The 13,181-nt window shown below is 39.4% G+C and overlaps 1 protein-coding gene across 1 annotated transcript in view; it reads right to left on the reverse strand.

Annotated features, from left to right (window-relative positions):
* The window catches only part of abcg1.L (ATP binding cassette subfamily G member 1 L homeolog), a 53,464-nt gene that overhangs the window by 15,370 nt on the left and 24,913 nt on the right, over positions 1 to 13,181 (reverse strand). The window contains exons 3-8 of the mRNA XM_018245870.2: positions 6,824 to 6,941; positions 5,475 to 5,607; positions 3,867 to 3,917; positions 2,552 to 2,697; positions 653 to 776; positions 237 to 351 (exon numbers count right to left, since the gene is read on the reverse strand). Of these exons, the coding sequence (XP_018101359.1) occupies positions 237 to 351; positions 653 to 776; positions 2,552 to 2,697; positions 3,867 to 3,917; positions 5,475 to 5,607; positions 6,824 to 6,941 (687 nt within the window). The remainder of the gene's footprint in view (positions 1 to 236; positions 352 to 652; positions 777 to 2,551; positions 2,698 to 3,866; positions 3,918 to 5,474; positions 5,608 to 6,823; positions 6,942 to 13,181) is intronic.

The following is a 13,181-nucleotide window of genomic DNA, read 5'->3' on the forward strand; positions in this document are numbered from 1 at the left end:
AGATAAAAATAAAAATTATATATGAACAGTTATGAGTCAGTCTGATTTAGTTTCATCCTGGATTTATTGACATACACTTGAACCCCCTCATTATCACAAAGCCATTGGTTTAATGCCAACTTAATGGCAAAGTACTTTCAATACACAAAGACATTTTTCTGCACATTTACATATACCGTTACAGCTAATTGAGCATTGGGGGTGCAAGGGAGACATTGGCCATGTGAGATACTTACTGAAGTCTGCAGGGTTGTGATATGTTGGGCAGTTTAATCCCAAAACCCTTAAGTATGGAACAAGGTGTGACACTTTCCCACGATAAATGCATTGTCCTTGGCTTAATACGTACAGCTGCAAAACCAGAGTGAGAGAATAAGGTGAGGACATGTAATAATATATGCCTGATGTGCCCATTCCATATTATAAGCATGAATAATAAGAATAGATTTATTTTTACTTCTATGCCTTAAGAGGCAGTAAGGCTTAGTGCTGAATGCAAGAGCATGACAGAAGGATAAAAAGAACTACTGAATTATTATAGAATTACAACTAATAGTTGAGCTTGTGGAATATACTGGGTGAGGTCTCCTGCAACCAGTGGGGTAATCTTACCAGTAGTTAATATTATCAAAGAGGTGGATGGACTACTCACCTGATCAAACAACTCAAACAGTTTGGCACTGGGCTGGTGGATCGTGCAAATAATATTCCTGCCCCCCTGAGCCAACGATTTCATCAGTGAGACAACCTGGAAACAGGACGAGCTGTCTAAACCACTGCAAAAAAAAAACAAACAAAAAACAATTTGAGTGAAACAAGAATCAGGGATCATTGTGGGGAGAGCTCGATCATGAACAAGGCCCCCCCGGCAGCTTGCGTGCCACTGACTTGATTGGCGTATGGAGGGGGAGGGGACGGGGGGGCCCGGCTGCATGTCCCACGCCACGGCCTGCCCCCCTCTATTTACATTGCTGAGCCTTTCATTTGTATTTTGCCTGAAGAAGGGGCCTGTGTGCTCCGAAAGCTTGCAATTGTCACTTATTCAGTTAGCCAATAAAAGGTATCACCAAACTTTACATTTTCTGGCTGGTAAGTATAAACCCAACAGGAACAAGCCCATAGGCACATTATGAAGAATGTTTAGACATATTGGAAGAATGTTAAGACATATAGGATGGAACCTGTATTTTAGCCTAATCATTGGATGGCATTAGGACAACCTGCACCACAGTCACACCAGTTAGAACACAATATACTTGTGGCATCTGGCTTCCCACATGTGTCCATTACTTCTACATAACCTCTTAGGGTGGCCATAGACTCAAAGATCCTCTCGTTTGGTGACATCGCCAAATGAGTGGATCTTTCCCCGATATGCCACTAACTGCATGGCTACTGTATATCGTACCATACCGTATGGCCGAACGATCGAATTACGATGCGCCAAGGGGCTCCGACAGGTCGGTCAGGTAAAAACCCAACCTTCCCGATCGATATCGTGGCCAGATATTGATCGGGAAGACCCGTCGGAAGCCCCCATACATGGGCAGATAAGCTGTCAAATCGGTCCAAACGACTGATATCGGCAGCTTTATCTGCCCGTGTATGGCCACCTTTAGCCTTAATGAACGCCACTAAATTCTTACATTTGGCAGTCAGACTTTTTTTATGGCAATACGCTCAGCTATGTGTAAGTTAGTAGAACAGATTGATTGCAGACTCATAGCAATTAAGGCCACATTATTGGCACAAGCTCAATAAAAGTTTATAGCCAGTGTGATGGAATTAAAGGGATACTAATAAATGACTGGGAGATCATTTCTGTCTGTATAGGAAGCAAAGCCAAAGATCTGCCAGAATACTCCCCATCCAACTACTTTTTTTGGGGTCAGTAACTCAGCATCTGTCAGTCTTAATAAAAAAAAACAACTTAAAGGAAAGGGCATGCAAGCTATCCAGTAGAAATTAATAAGCAAATAATCTGTATCTCCTGTTCCACTGTGGCTCGTAATGAACCATACTCTTCCTTTTAATTGCCAATATGAAACTGCATTTTGGTTACTACAACAATAAATCAAATGCCTAATTAGCAATCTTTATTTTTATTGGGACAAAGGGACTGAATATCATTTATGGAAATATGGGCTGAAATTGAGACACGATAATTCTCATCATAATCAAAATGTTACTGCCTTGAGAATTATCTAATACTGGAGATAGGGCTTGATTACAATATTTTAATCTTTGACCCAAAGTTACCCCAACCCAATGACTTAATTTTTGTGGTCCACTAGGAGGGTTCTCTATCCCCTGCTGTATCAGAGAGAAACACATAAGCTGCCCATGAGGGAAGGTATGGATGTGTTTGTGCATCAATAACCTGGAGACAGAACGTACTTGCTGCACAACCACTCCAGGAGCGGTGAAGCAGAGGTGCCAAACCAGGAGAACCTCTGAAGTAAAGTATGTGGCTATGTCTTATTTTGCATGGAGATACAGGCCATGTGTCACAATAAAAGTGAATCGGACTATCAGGACAAGGTGATTGTACCTGGTTGGTTCATCGAAGAACATCACAGGTGGATTATTCACTAATTCCAAAGCAATTGCCAGGCGTTTCCTTTGTCCCCCAGAAAGACTTCCAGTCCTAGTGTCTGCGCATGACAACAATCCCAGAGCAGTCAGGATCTCCTTTACCTGCGGTTCCAAAATATAATTAAATTAGCACAACTCTGAGCCATATTGCATAGATGCTTGGTATAACGTGATCATTTGAATGTATGGGGATGTGCTCCAGGTCTATTTATTCATTAGAAAACAAGGTGACCTAGGATGAACCAAGGATTACGTGCTTTTCAGAATGAAATGCATATGGATGTTCTTGGAGTGTTACTGACCTGACTGTAGGGTCATCTGTGTGTGACTACCCATGGTTATCAATAGTGAATAGTGATGGGCGAATAAATTTGCCACGTGAATTTCCACATTCACCAACGGCGAATAGATTAGTGAAACTTCCGCAAAACCATTTTGGACGCGCGTCAAAAATGACGCTCGCATAAAAACGGAGTCCGTCAACATTTGGATGCCCATTGGCCTAAACATCAATTTAAAATTGACACGTTGCGGGTGCCAAAATTCGAGTTTCGCTAATTTCGCTGGAAATTCATGAATTTTTCGGCAAAGCAAAACAGGACAAATTTGCCCTTCACTAGTTATTAATGGTACTCCTTTTCCTTAAACAGAAGGATGGGCTTCAGTATCTAAACCATGCATTACTGGTGAGCTTTGCTTGTAACTGTTTACAAGTAGCCCTTAGCAATAAATCAGTGCTTTTTCTGGATTTTTTTGGACTGGACCTCCTATGATCCACCAGAGAATCTCGCATTGACAATCTTTAGATTAAAAGACTAGTAAGGCTTAGAGCAGAAAGATTTAATAGGAATTTTCCAAACCTGGGGACCACAAGCTCCAGTTCCCACTGATTAGAAGATCCTCTTGTACTTAGAGGGTGTTCACCAGACCCAATTGGTTGCTTTAAATTGCTAGATTGGTTGCAAACCATGTGCATTTTAATACATTACTAATTTTATCTTTTAGTAGTGATTCATCTGGGCTGTGCCTACATATCTCATGGGCAACAATGGATTGCACCATATTTTACAAGTACCTTTATTGGTGGTGTTCTTCGTGTTTCAAGAGATGTCACTGCATCAGGTGTCACCATTTCAGGTGTCCATTTAGGACACATAGAAATGTTGGATTTTTTTTTTTGCCATAGAAAACAGTTCTTTTTGTTATATGATTATTATCCTCCCAACAGTATAATATCCTCAAGAGTATCAGCCTTGGCAAACTGTACTTACCATTTCCCTTCTGCCTTCATCCTTTTCTTGAAGCTTTAAATGGGCAGAAACCTGGAGACATGAAAGTCAGTATCATATTAATTTATTTTATTCTTTCCAAACACACACAGCATCAACCGGCACTATGACATAACACACAAAGATTAGAAAATATTATAATGTTGCTAAGTAATGAAGTAATGAAGAATACAGTACACTTTAAAATGATATATTCCCTAGTGTTTCTGGGCAATTGAATCAACAGAGGAACTGAAAGATTATTTTCTCTCACATTTTAAGGTAATCAGCCTAATTGCAGAGCTCACAGTAATATTTCTCCTTTGCTTCTCTGCTTCAGTTGGATGTTTAAGAACAAAGAGTATATCATTTAATACATTTATATTTATATGAACAAAACCAGTGTTTCCAAAACGGTTTCATGCAACAAGCATTTAAGCAAAGGAAAGTAAAGGTAACAGAAGTGATCCAGAGTAGAGTCCTGCGCGGAACCAATTTCTTAGACCTGGACCCGACCGGCAAACCGCAACCCACATATTTTCTCACCCAACCCGTACCCTCAACTGTATCTGCAGGTACCCGACCCACTGCAGGACCCTAATCCAGACTATCAGCCTGCTTGATTCTTGTGATTAGCTGGAACTGGACAAGCCTTAAAACTCTCAAAGCATTTATATTGAAGATGGCTACAGATGATTGGAATATCTATAGTAGTAAGTCAAATCAACTGGACTAGCGGCATTTTTCAGAGGTTTCAGTAGCCATTCGATTGGCTTTCTCAAATTTCTCAGATTCTGAAAATGACAGTTAAAAATGAAAATTATTTGCTATAATGGAGTCTATAGGAGATGGTCTTACTGTAATTTGGACAGTTCTGGATAATGGGTCCCATTACCTGTACCATCTTTTGCTTTAACAACATTCAAGTTGACTGCACATACAGTAAGCAACATTTCTACTCTTGCTGGCTAAAAGTGTAGCAAGAATATTATAATTGGTTAGCGCTTACATTTCAACCAGTCAACTTTCATAAAGACGCCTATTAAAAAACTCGAATTTATCTCAAATTTTTATTAAACCAACCTCGACCAAACTCCCATCCACGATTTTATCTTATATATCAAAAAAATAGCTAGAAAAAGTCTGGTTGGAAAAAAAATCCATAAAATCGAGTGGAAACCCGAATCGCGGGAATTTTTCAGATTTGATGCCTGTTTCTCTTGATTTTTTTGCTATATCAACCAAAAACCCAGATTTTTTTGGATTTTCGGACGAAACCCAGCACCGATCATGATATCTTCAAATTGTAAAAGGGACATCTCCCATTAACTTATACATGACCTGGACAGGTTTGAGATGGCAGATTTTTGGATTATGAATTTTTTCTGCTTTGGGGTATAATAAATCTTGAAAAATTTGAGTATTTTTTGCATGAAAAATTTGAGTTTTGCCCAAAAAAAAAACAAGAAAAAAAATCAAGGTTTAATAAATAGCCCCCTATGTATTGATTGCAAAGTGGTTTGTGTACATATAAATAGTGTTAATTATGATCAGTTGTGGCTATTCATACACAATATAACACCACTGGGATATTAGTTGAAGCTCCATTACCATCATGGCTTCCTGCACTGTCATGTGTGGCAGAAGCATATCATCTTGCATAATGTAGCAGGACACTTTGCGGAAGGAACGCAAGTCACGAGGCTGACCGTTAATGAGAACTTCTCCCTTCATACCAGTCTCCCTGAAATAAAGATGTAAAAAATTTAATTAAATTTAAGTCTAGTATTTGCAGTACCACTCTCACTTGCACCACGGCCATTGTTTCTATAGGGCCCTGAAAGCACAGCACCTCAGTCTGTTTAGTTCTCTAGATAAGGTGCTGATGTAAGAAATGGGTTCAAACTAATCATAACCCAGAATTTGAAAAAGGGGGTGACCCTTTCAGGGATGTGCATTCTCTCTTTAGACACTGCCCAATAAGTTACACTTGAATAGGTATTATTTAACGGTCTACGACATGACACAACAAAGATGGCAGCCCTTAATGTGCAACCTCCTGATGATTGTCCAACATCTAGTCCAACTTCAGCTATGTGAAGGAACCTAAATCATGGCAATGGTCAAAGACCATGATGTATAATGGCGCTGCACTGCACCAATGTAGAAAAATCATGAGAGAGTAAGTAGGTATAGTGAGGCAAGATTGCAACAATAGAACAAAGAGGAAAAGTATTACAATTAGTAATTATAATTAATAGCACTAGACTAAGGAGCCAGCAGAAGCAGCCAATCAAAGCAGCAGAATATTCACAATAGAAATATTATAAGAGGTAGAAACCCAACTCAAATAGAAATGGCAACATAATGTGTAAACTTTCCTTTATATGAAATGTAATCTTCATAATATATTGTCTCTTGCTAGGACACTAATTAGCCCTCACAATGTATTCTTGAACTGAAGAAGCTGCTCGAATGAGTAATGAAATGTCTTCAATGATTACTCAGCAAGTTCAGTTGTTTTAGAATTACTTATACTAGATAATACTTTGTGTTGCTCTCCCTGCGGTCCTTTATCTATTGTTGAACTACAGGGTAAGCATGAGAATAATGATCCCTTCCAATGCCCGTAAGCATTCCCCAATCATGGCAGATTTATTTTGAGGGTTCAGGTAAATCCTAGGCCTCTTTATCATCAGCTTTTAATAAAACCTGAAAATATTGAGTTGAAAAAAAAAAGAAAAATTTGAGTTTTGCCCCAAAAAGCCAGACCTGAGTTTAGTAAATAACCCCCTAAATGTCCAGTTGCCTTTGACTTAATTCTACTAGATACTCCATAGTCTAGTGCTAATTCCAATATGCTAGCTCCAGGTTATTGATAGTCCCATCCACTTCAAAACTATACAAATGGCATCATGTGCTGTGCACTAGTAAATGTCTATTTCATGCGTGTAACATACCTGTAACCAGCCAAGATATTCATAAGAGTTGACTTCCCTGCCCCCGATGGCCCCATGATTGCTGCAAGTTCTCCACAGTGGAATTTTCCTGAGATCCCCTTCAGCAGGGTTTTGTAGCCTGAAGGAAAGAAATAGAAATATGTTTGTATAAAAATAATAATAAATGTTTTGCAAAACAATCACAACCTTTAATGGGGCTGATTAAACAAGAGAAAGTGGAAATGATGATGATTTTAGTTCCGCCCAGACACAATGATTGAGTACGTTTTCAATAATGTCGGAACAAATGAAATCTCTTTATGACTCAGTCATCTCTAAAGAAATCAGTGGAGAAGCCATTCATAATATGCCAGGAACCCTGTAAGAGCCAATATCAAGGTACAAGAGTGATGGGGAGTTGGCGGGGGTTTTATTACAGGGATTTAAGCGATTTAATTACAGTGAGGATTCAAAGCTCCACTAGACCTTTTCTTTTGTATTTTCCTTTTGTATTTAGCTAATGGAAATATTAAAAGGTGAATGAAAAATTGTTTTCAATGTATTTCCTCTTTGGCTTCTATAAATGTACTTCTGACTTAGCTTGGTGTATAAGCCCACCACAATCTACACAAAACCCTGCCCAGTTTTTGAAAGTTCCTCCCCTTTTCAGAACTGTCCTGGCCAGAGGAATGGAGAACTGTAGCCTGAATATCAGACCCAAAACTCTGCAGAATGAAGGAAATAAAGTGCTCATTTATCACTGAATTATTATAACACATGGGTGCCAAAACATCCCTCCTGTCTCTTCTCGAGAGTGGGCAACTGTGCCTATTGATGCTGAGGAGCCCTGGAGACAATGCCACCTTGGACCTGGCACTAGCTCCTGGGTTCTCCTAGTGGCTGAATAGGTAGACTTGCTCCTAGTGAAGATGCACATTGCACTTGAATTGGTAAATGACCCCATATGCTGAGCCCATATCCTTTCTTCAGATTCCAACACTCAACTATATTCCTGAACTAAAACTTTTCCAGCCAGTGGTGGGGTATTTTATAGGATAAAGGGCAAAAAACAGCTGTACAGCAGGAAACCAAGGCAGGCACTGTTGTTTTAACACCAATTAAAGCCCTAATAAGAATTTTAGCTACCTTCTTATGGAATATGGAGCCTTAGGGGAACAACTTCCATGACTGTTGCCTGAGTATCACAGTTACTAGCTGCAGAGTACATAGTTCCCTCCTTTGTGGTCAAAGAACGTATACAATAACCCATAGCAACCAATCATCAAGTAGCTTTTACTGGGCTGATCATTAAAAGTCTATTATGACATTACTAAGAGCACGTGAAACAGTTGAACCTACAGTGCATGGATGGAAAGATACTGTAATTTGAGCCTCGCATTAGTGGGATCCATATGTCTCGGCACCCTTGTTATTGCACATCCTTGCCAATTATTGATCGTTCTGTGCAATGTAGGTCACTGAATGTTCCCTGTACATCCATTAACCATTATACTTTACATGGAGCAGCTGACTCACACAATTAAATTCTAGGAGTTATTTAAGGGCAATACTAATATGTTTATTTAGAGCTCACACATCCTGGCATCTCAGCTGGCTGGGTCACATGTGGAAAGGAACAACGCCATCTTGTTAAATTGGTTAAATGGAACACTTGAAACAACAACAGAAATTGTGAGTTTCTCTAAAAGAATGAACCGAAAAGTGGTTAAAATACAAAAAACATTTATTAGGACATTACAGGTAAAAGCCTAATGCATTTCATGCCTGTTGAGTCACTTATTCACAGCCTATGAGTAAGTGCCCCAACAGGCACGAAACGCATTAGGCTTTTACCTGTGATGTCCTAATAATTATGTTTTGTATTGATTTTTGGTTGATTTTTTTGGAGAAACGTATTTTTGTTATTGGAATCTAATATATTTTGGTAGGGCGTATACTGGCATTTTTCGCCATGATTCCATCTTATTATTGTCTTCAATGTTATCAAATATGGGAGCCCTAGTTGGGTTAAATTAGCTACAAATTACTGGCTCAGATTGCAGTTTTAGCCTTGCCTATGCTGGAATGTATAGTGTCTCAGTATGGCTGAACACAAGTTTCTTTATCAATTTCCACAGATCTTCCAATGTGTTATGACATTGTTTCAAGAAGTCAAAGGGAGAGGGGTCTAACATTTCAAAAGGAGTTTCATGGTACCTTAGAAATGGCACTCCCACTGTTGGAAGAAGTCCCTAGAGGGCATTTATACCCCTAGTAATACTATATCTGCCTATGAGACCAATTTTAATATTCATTATTATATTATAAATAAACATGAGCTGTGCAGTGTGGGTGTATATATAATAGCTGGGCACAGATGTTGAACGTTCATAAAAACAAGGCTTGACATTAGTGTTAGATGCAGTAAAGCTTTCTGCATTACACAAGAAAACTTTTTCCTACTGAGTGTTTTCATTAAAAGCAGAATATTACTTTAATGACCTTCCTCTGCCTCATAAATATTTATCAGCTACCACTTTATCTTTGATGGGGATGGGCAGGTATTGAATCATTGCAGCAGTGTCTTTTAGGATTCATTAGCCAGACCTGCGGAGAGGACTAAGCCACTGTATGAAGGCACTTAGCAAGCAAAGGAGGCCGCAAGCAGCTCTATTTATACACAAGTCATTTGGGTTGAATAACACTGTAAGTAGGAGGCTATTGATTTTTTCAATAGTGTCTGTTGATCTTCCATATGGTGAGGGAGATTCAATATGGCGGGAGTCAGCGAGGAGTCGAAGAACTTTCTTGGATGTAATGCAAAGATTTATGGCACTGAAGTTTAGAGAAGTCATTATGGTGTAGCCAAGGCCATCTATAGTCAAGGTGGGCCCCAGGGCAAAACTGCCACCCTGTCAATACCAACCACAATTCCCATCTATAGCTGCTGATATGCAAGGTCTACTGTATATCATGATTAGGGCAGTTGATCCTGATTGGGGCCCAATCACTGAGTGCAGAAATTCATATGTGTCTTATAAGCAATTATATTAAACACTGGGCCCCAGAATCCAATGGGAAAGTATAAAGAATTAAAACATTTACAATAGAATAACAAAACAACAAATGTAAAGGGCCTCCTGTAGTCTTACATGAAGCACCTAGGAAAAATGCGATTGGGTGTTTGGGGGTGACAAGAAAGGCTACAGCACAGGGCTAATGGGCCTTCTACTTTGCCACTGGACTGTGAGTCAACTAGAAAAGGTCTAACCCAAGTGGTCTTCAGGAAAGATCTGACAATTTGGCAACAAGCTGTTTATGGCAACCTTACAAAAATACTGCAAGATCACAATGTTTTTTTGAGAAATGTACTCAGCCAGGGGTCCACAACCTTTTGTTACCGATGAGAAACTTTCAAATGTAAAAAGAGTTAGGTAGCAACGAAAGTATGAAAATGTGACAGGGTGGTGCAAAATAAGTGCTGTGGTTGGCCAATTAGTTGCTCCTACAAGGACTGACAGCCTACAAGAGTTCTGTTGGGGGGTAGACCTGTGTTTTTGCAACCAAAACTTGCCTCTAAGCCAAGTTAAGCACCTGCTTTGAGGCCACGTGGAGCAGCATCCAAGGGGTTGGTGAGCAACATGTTGCTCATGAGCCTCTGATTGGGGATCACTTCCCTACACTATGTATAGGCCTACATACAACTTGTAATTTAAACACTATACAGTCAAAATTAGGTGAACATGGGTACTGCTGTATCATACAATGACATTCTTGACAACTGAGTGCTTCCAATTTTGTGGAACTGTTCTTTCGTGTTTTATAGCCATAATGTCCCCATGAACAAAGCCAAGTCTGTACAGAATTGGTCAAAGAGTGCCGAATTTATCCCAAATAAACACCTGTGTGAAGAACTGGAATACTGATGCAAACTAGGCTCCCCCAACATCGGTGGCCAAATGCTTACATATGAATAGAAGCAAATCCCACCAACAATGTTCTAGTAGAAACCTTCCTAGAGGTAAAGCTGTTATAGCCTCCAAGAGAAGACCAACTTCATATTTATTCTCTTAGTTTTGGAAAGAGATGTTGGACATGCAGGTGTCCCCATATTTTTGGCCATATAGTGTATTTGTTACAGGTCAGCCAGGCATGCCTCCCCAAACTTGTGCCAGTACACATGCAAGCTCAATATACCCTGAGCCAAATGTGACTATATATACAGTATGTGTGTATATATATATATTTATATACATTATGTTACAAATATAAATATATTCTATTTGCATTTGGCTTGCTTATTAATTTCATTCTTTACACATTGCAGAAAAGCTGTGATAACTACTGACACCTCTCTCATCTGCGTATTGCTCATTGATGATGCCTTGTAGGCTCAGTGTTAATTTATGGTACATATTTCTAAAGCATACAACAGCAGCACCATTTATTTTTCTTTTTAACTCTTCTGATTTTAGTGATATTAGAACAGAATAACCCTTAGCAATGTATAGTTTGGGCAAAAATCTAGAAATGTTATTAGAAAACATGATGGCAGATGACTGGTTATGATTTAGGGCAGGACTTTCCAGCTTCAATGGCTTTAAAGGCCTTAATTTAAAGTATAATTAAACCCTTAAAAAAATATTGGTAGAAATGTCATATTTTATGTACTGAACTTACTACACAAGCCTAAGATTTCAGAATTTCTATAACAGCAATTATTCAGGCCATCAAAGTTGTGCACAGGGGGTCGCCATCTTGGATTTTGTCAGTGGCACTGCACATGTTAAGTGTGCTCTGGGCAGCTTTTGAGAAGCTAAGCTTAGGGGTCGTCGCAAATCATCAAGCAGAAAACTATGTTCTCACGTCATAGAAACTGATGGTACATGACTGAATAAATTCAGATGTAAACTGCACTGCTTTCTGAGCTGCTGTATAATTAATTAGCCTTGTACTGTGACTTTTATATTTTATACATCCTATATATAATGAGTTGGGCCCTAATCAGCATGTGCAGCTTGGGAGCTACTAGGGACATGTTCATAGACCCAGATATTCCTTGCTAAGGCGGTGGATGCCTTGGGCTGGTACAGAAATCCCAAACATAAGCATTTGTAGCCTCCATCTTTATAAAACCTTTAGTTCTCCTTTAAATAAGCATTGCTTTCGATTATATTTTCTTCGACTAAGCAGTTCCCCTTTAAAGTCAGCTACAGGGGGAAGAAAAACAAGTAAAGTAACCAAGCTCTGGGAAAATCACTTCGAGAATTATTACAGGAGAAAGTGCCAGGATTTATTTCTGATTTTCCAAGAGAAGTTAGAAATTTACTCTCCCTTGCCCTGCCCTAAAGCCAGCTACTAAATAGAGCAAGTGAGCGACACTCTGCAGTATCTTTAATGCTGGACCCGCTGCAGCAATGACATCATTGTTTTTGGCTAAAATGGCCGAAGCAGACAGGTGGCAGCACCCTATCAATTTCCTTGTAGCACTCATGCTCGTTAGGATCTTGTCAGTCATTTGCATATGTGCCAATCTTTAATTGTCCGCTCGCTCTGCCAGTCAGGGATCTTTTTCATGAAGCTCAAGGTCCTGAGGCTCATTACGTGCTTTAACTACAAATGTTAAGAGTTAAAATGATATTATTCAAGCAATTCTCTCCCTATAATTAAGCTAATTATGGTTATGAGAAAGTGTCACATACTGTGTTTTCGATACCATTAGTTCATCAACCCTCCCACTTCCATTCAATTTACAAGGTTGACGGGGAGTTAAAAAAAATGAGGCCCACGTGAGATGATTCGTTAAGAAAACAAGAGACAGCAGCTACAAAAATTGCTCCAGTTCTAGTAACCCATAGCAACCAGTCAGCACGTGCCATTTACATGTTGGCTGTTAAAATGTTGAAATGATCTAATTGCAAGTTATCTCACCTACCCTACCCACCCTTTCTCAACCTGGGTCCAAACTGGTCAACAAAAAATTGGACAATGAGCAACATTAAACCCTCTCTGATGGCATCAAAAATGATGTTGGGGGATTTGGGCCTGACAATTAATCACTAACACCTGGGCCAGTGGTTCCCAAACTGTGATTCTAGCCCCTGAGGGAGGCCAAAGGTAAAGGTTGATAAGGCTGAGATTTGAGGAGGTTTGCTCTTCCAGATAACTCTTCAGAACCAGTTTAAAGACCAGTTTGGGTAATTGTTTATTTTCTATCATAGATACAGTAATCTTGGAACTGTTTCCTAATGTCTAACATAACAATGTGTTCTTATAACATTGCTATCAGATAATGGGTCCCTGACCAAATATTCCACATTAAAGAGAGGCTTGAAATAAAATCAGAAAAACATTGGCCTAGGTGGATCTGAGCATGGTC

The sequence above is a fragment of the Xenopus laevis genome, chromosome 2L (genome assembly GCF_017654675.1).
Source record: "Xenopus laevis strain J_2021 chromosome 2L, Xenopus_laevis_v10.1, whole genome shotgun sequence".
Taxonomy (NCBI): Eukaryota; Metazoa; Chordata; class Amphibia; order Anura; family Pipidae; genus Xenopus; species Xenopus laevis.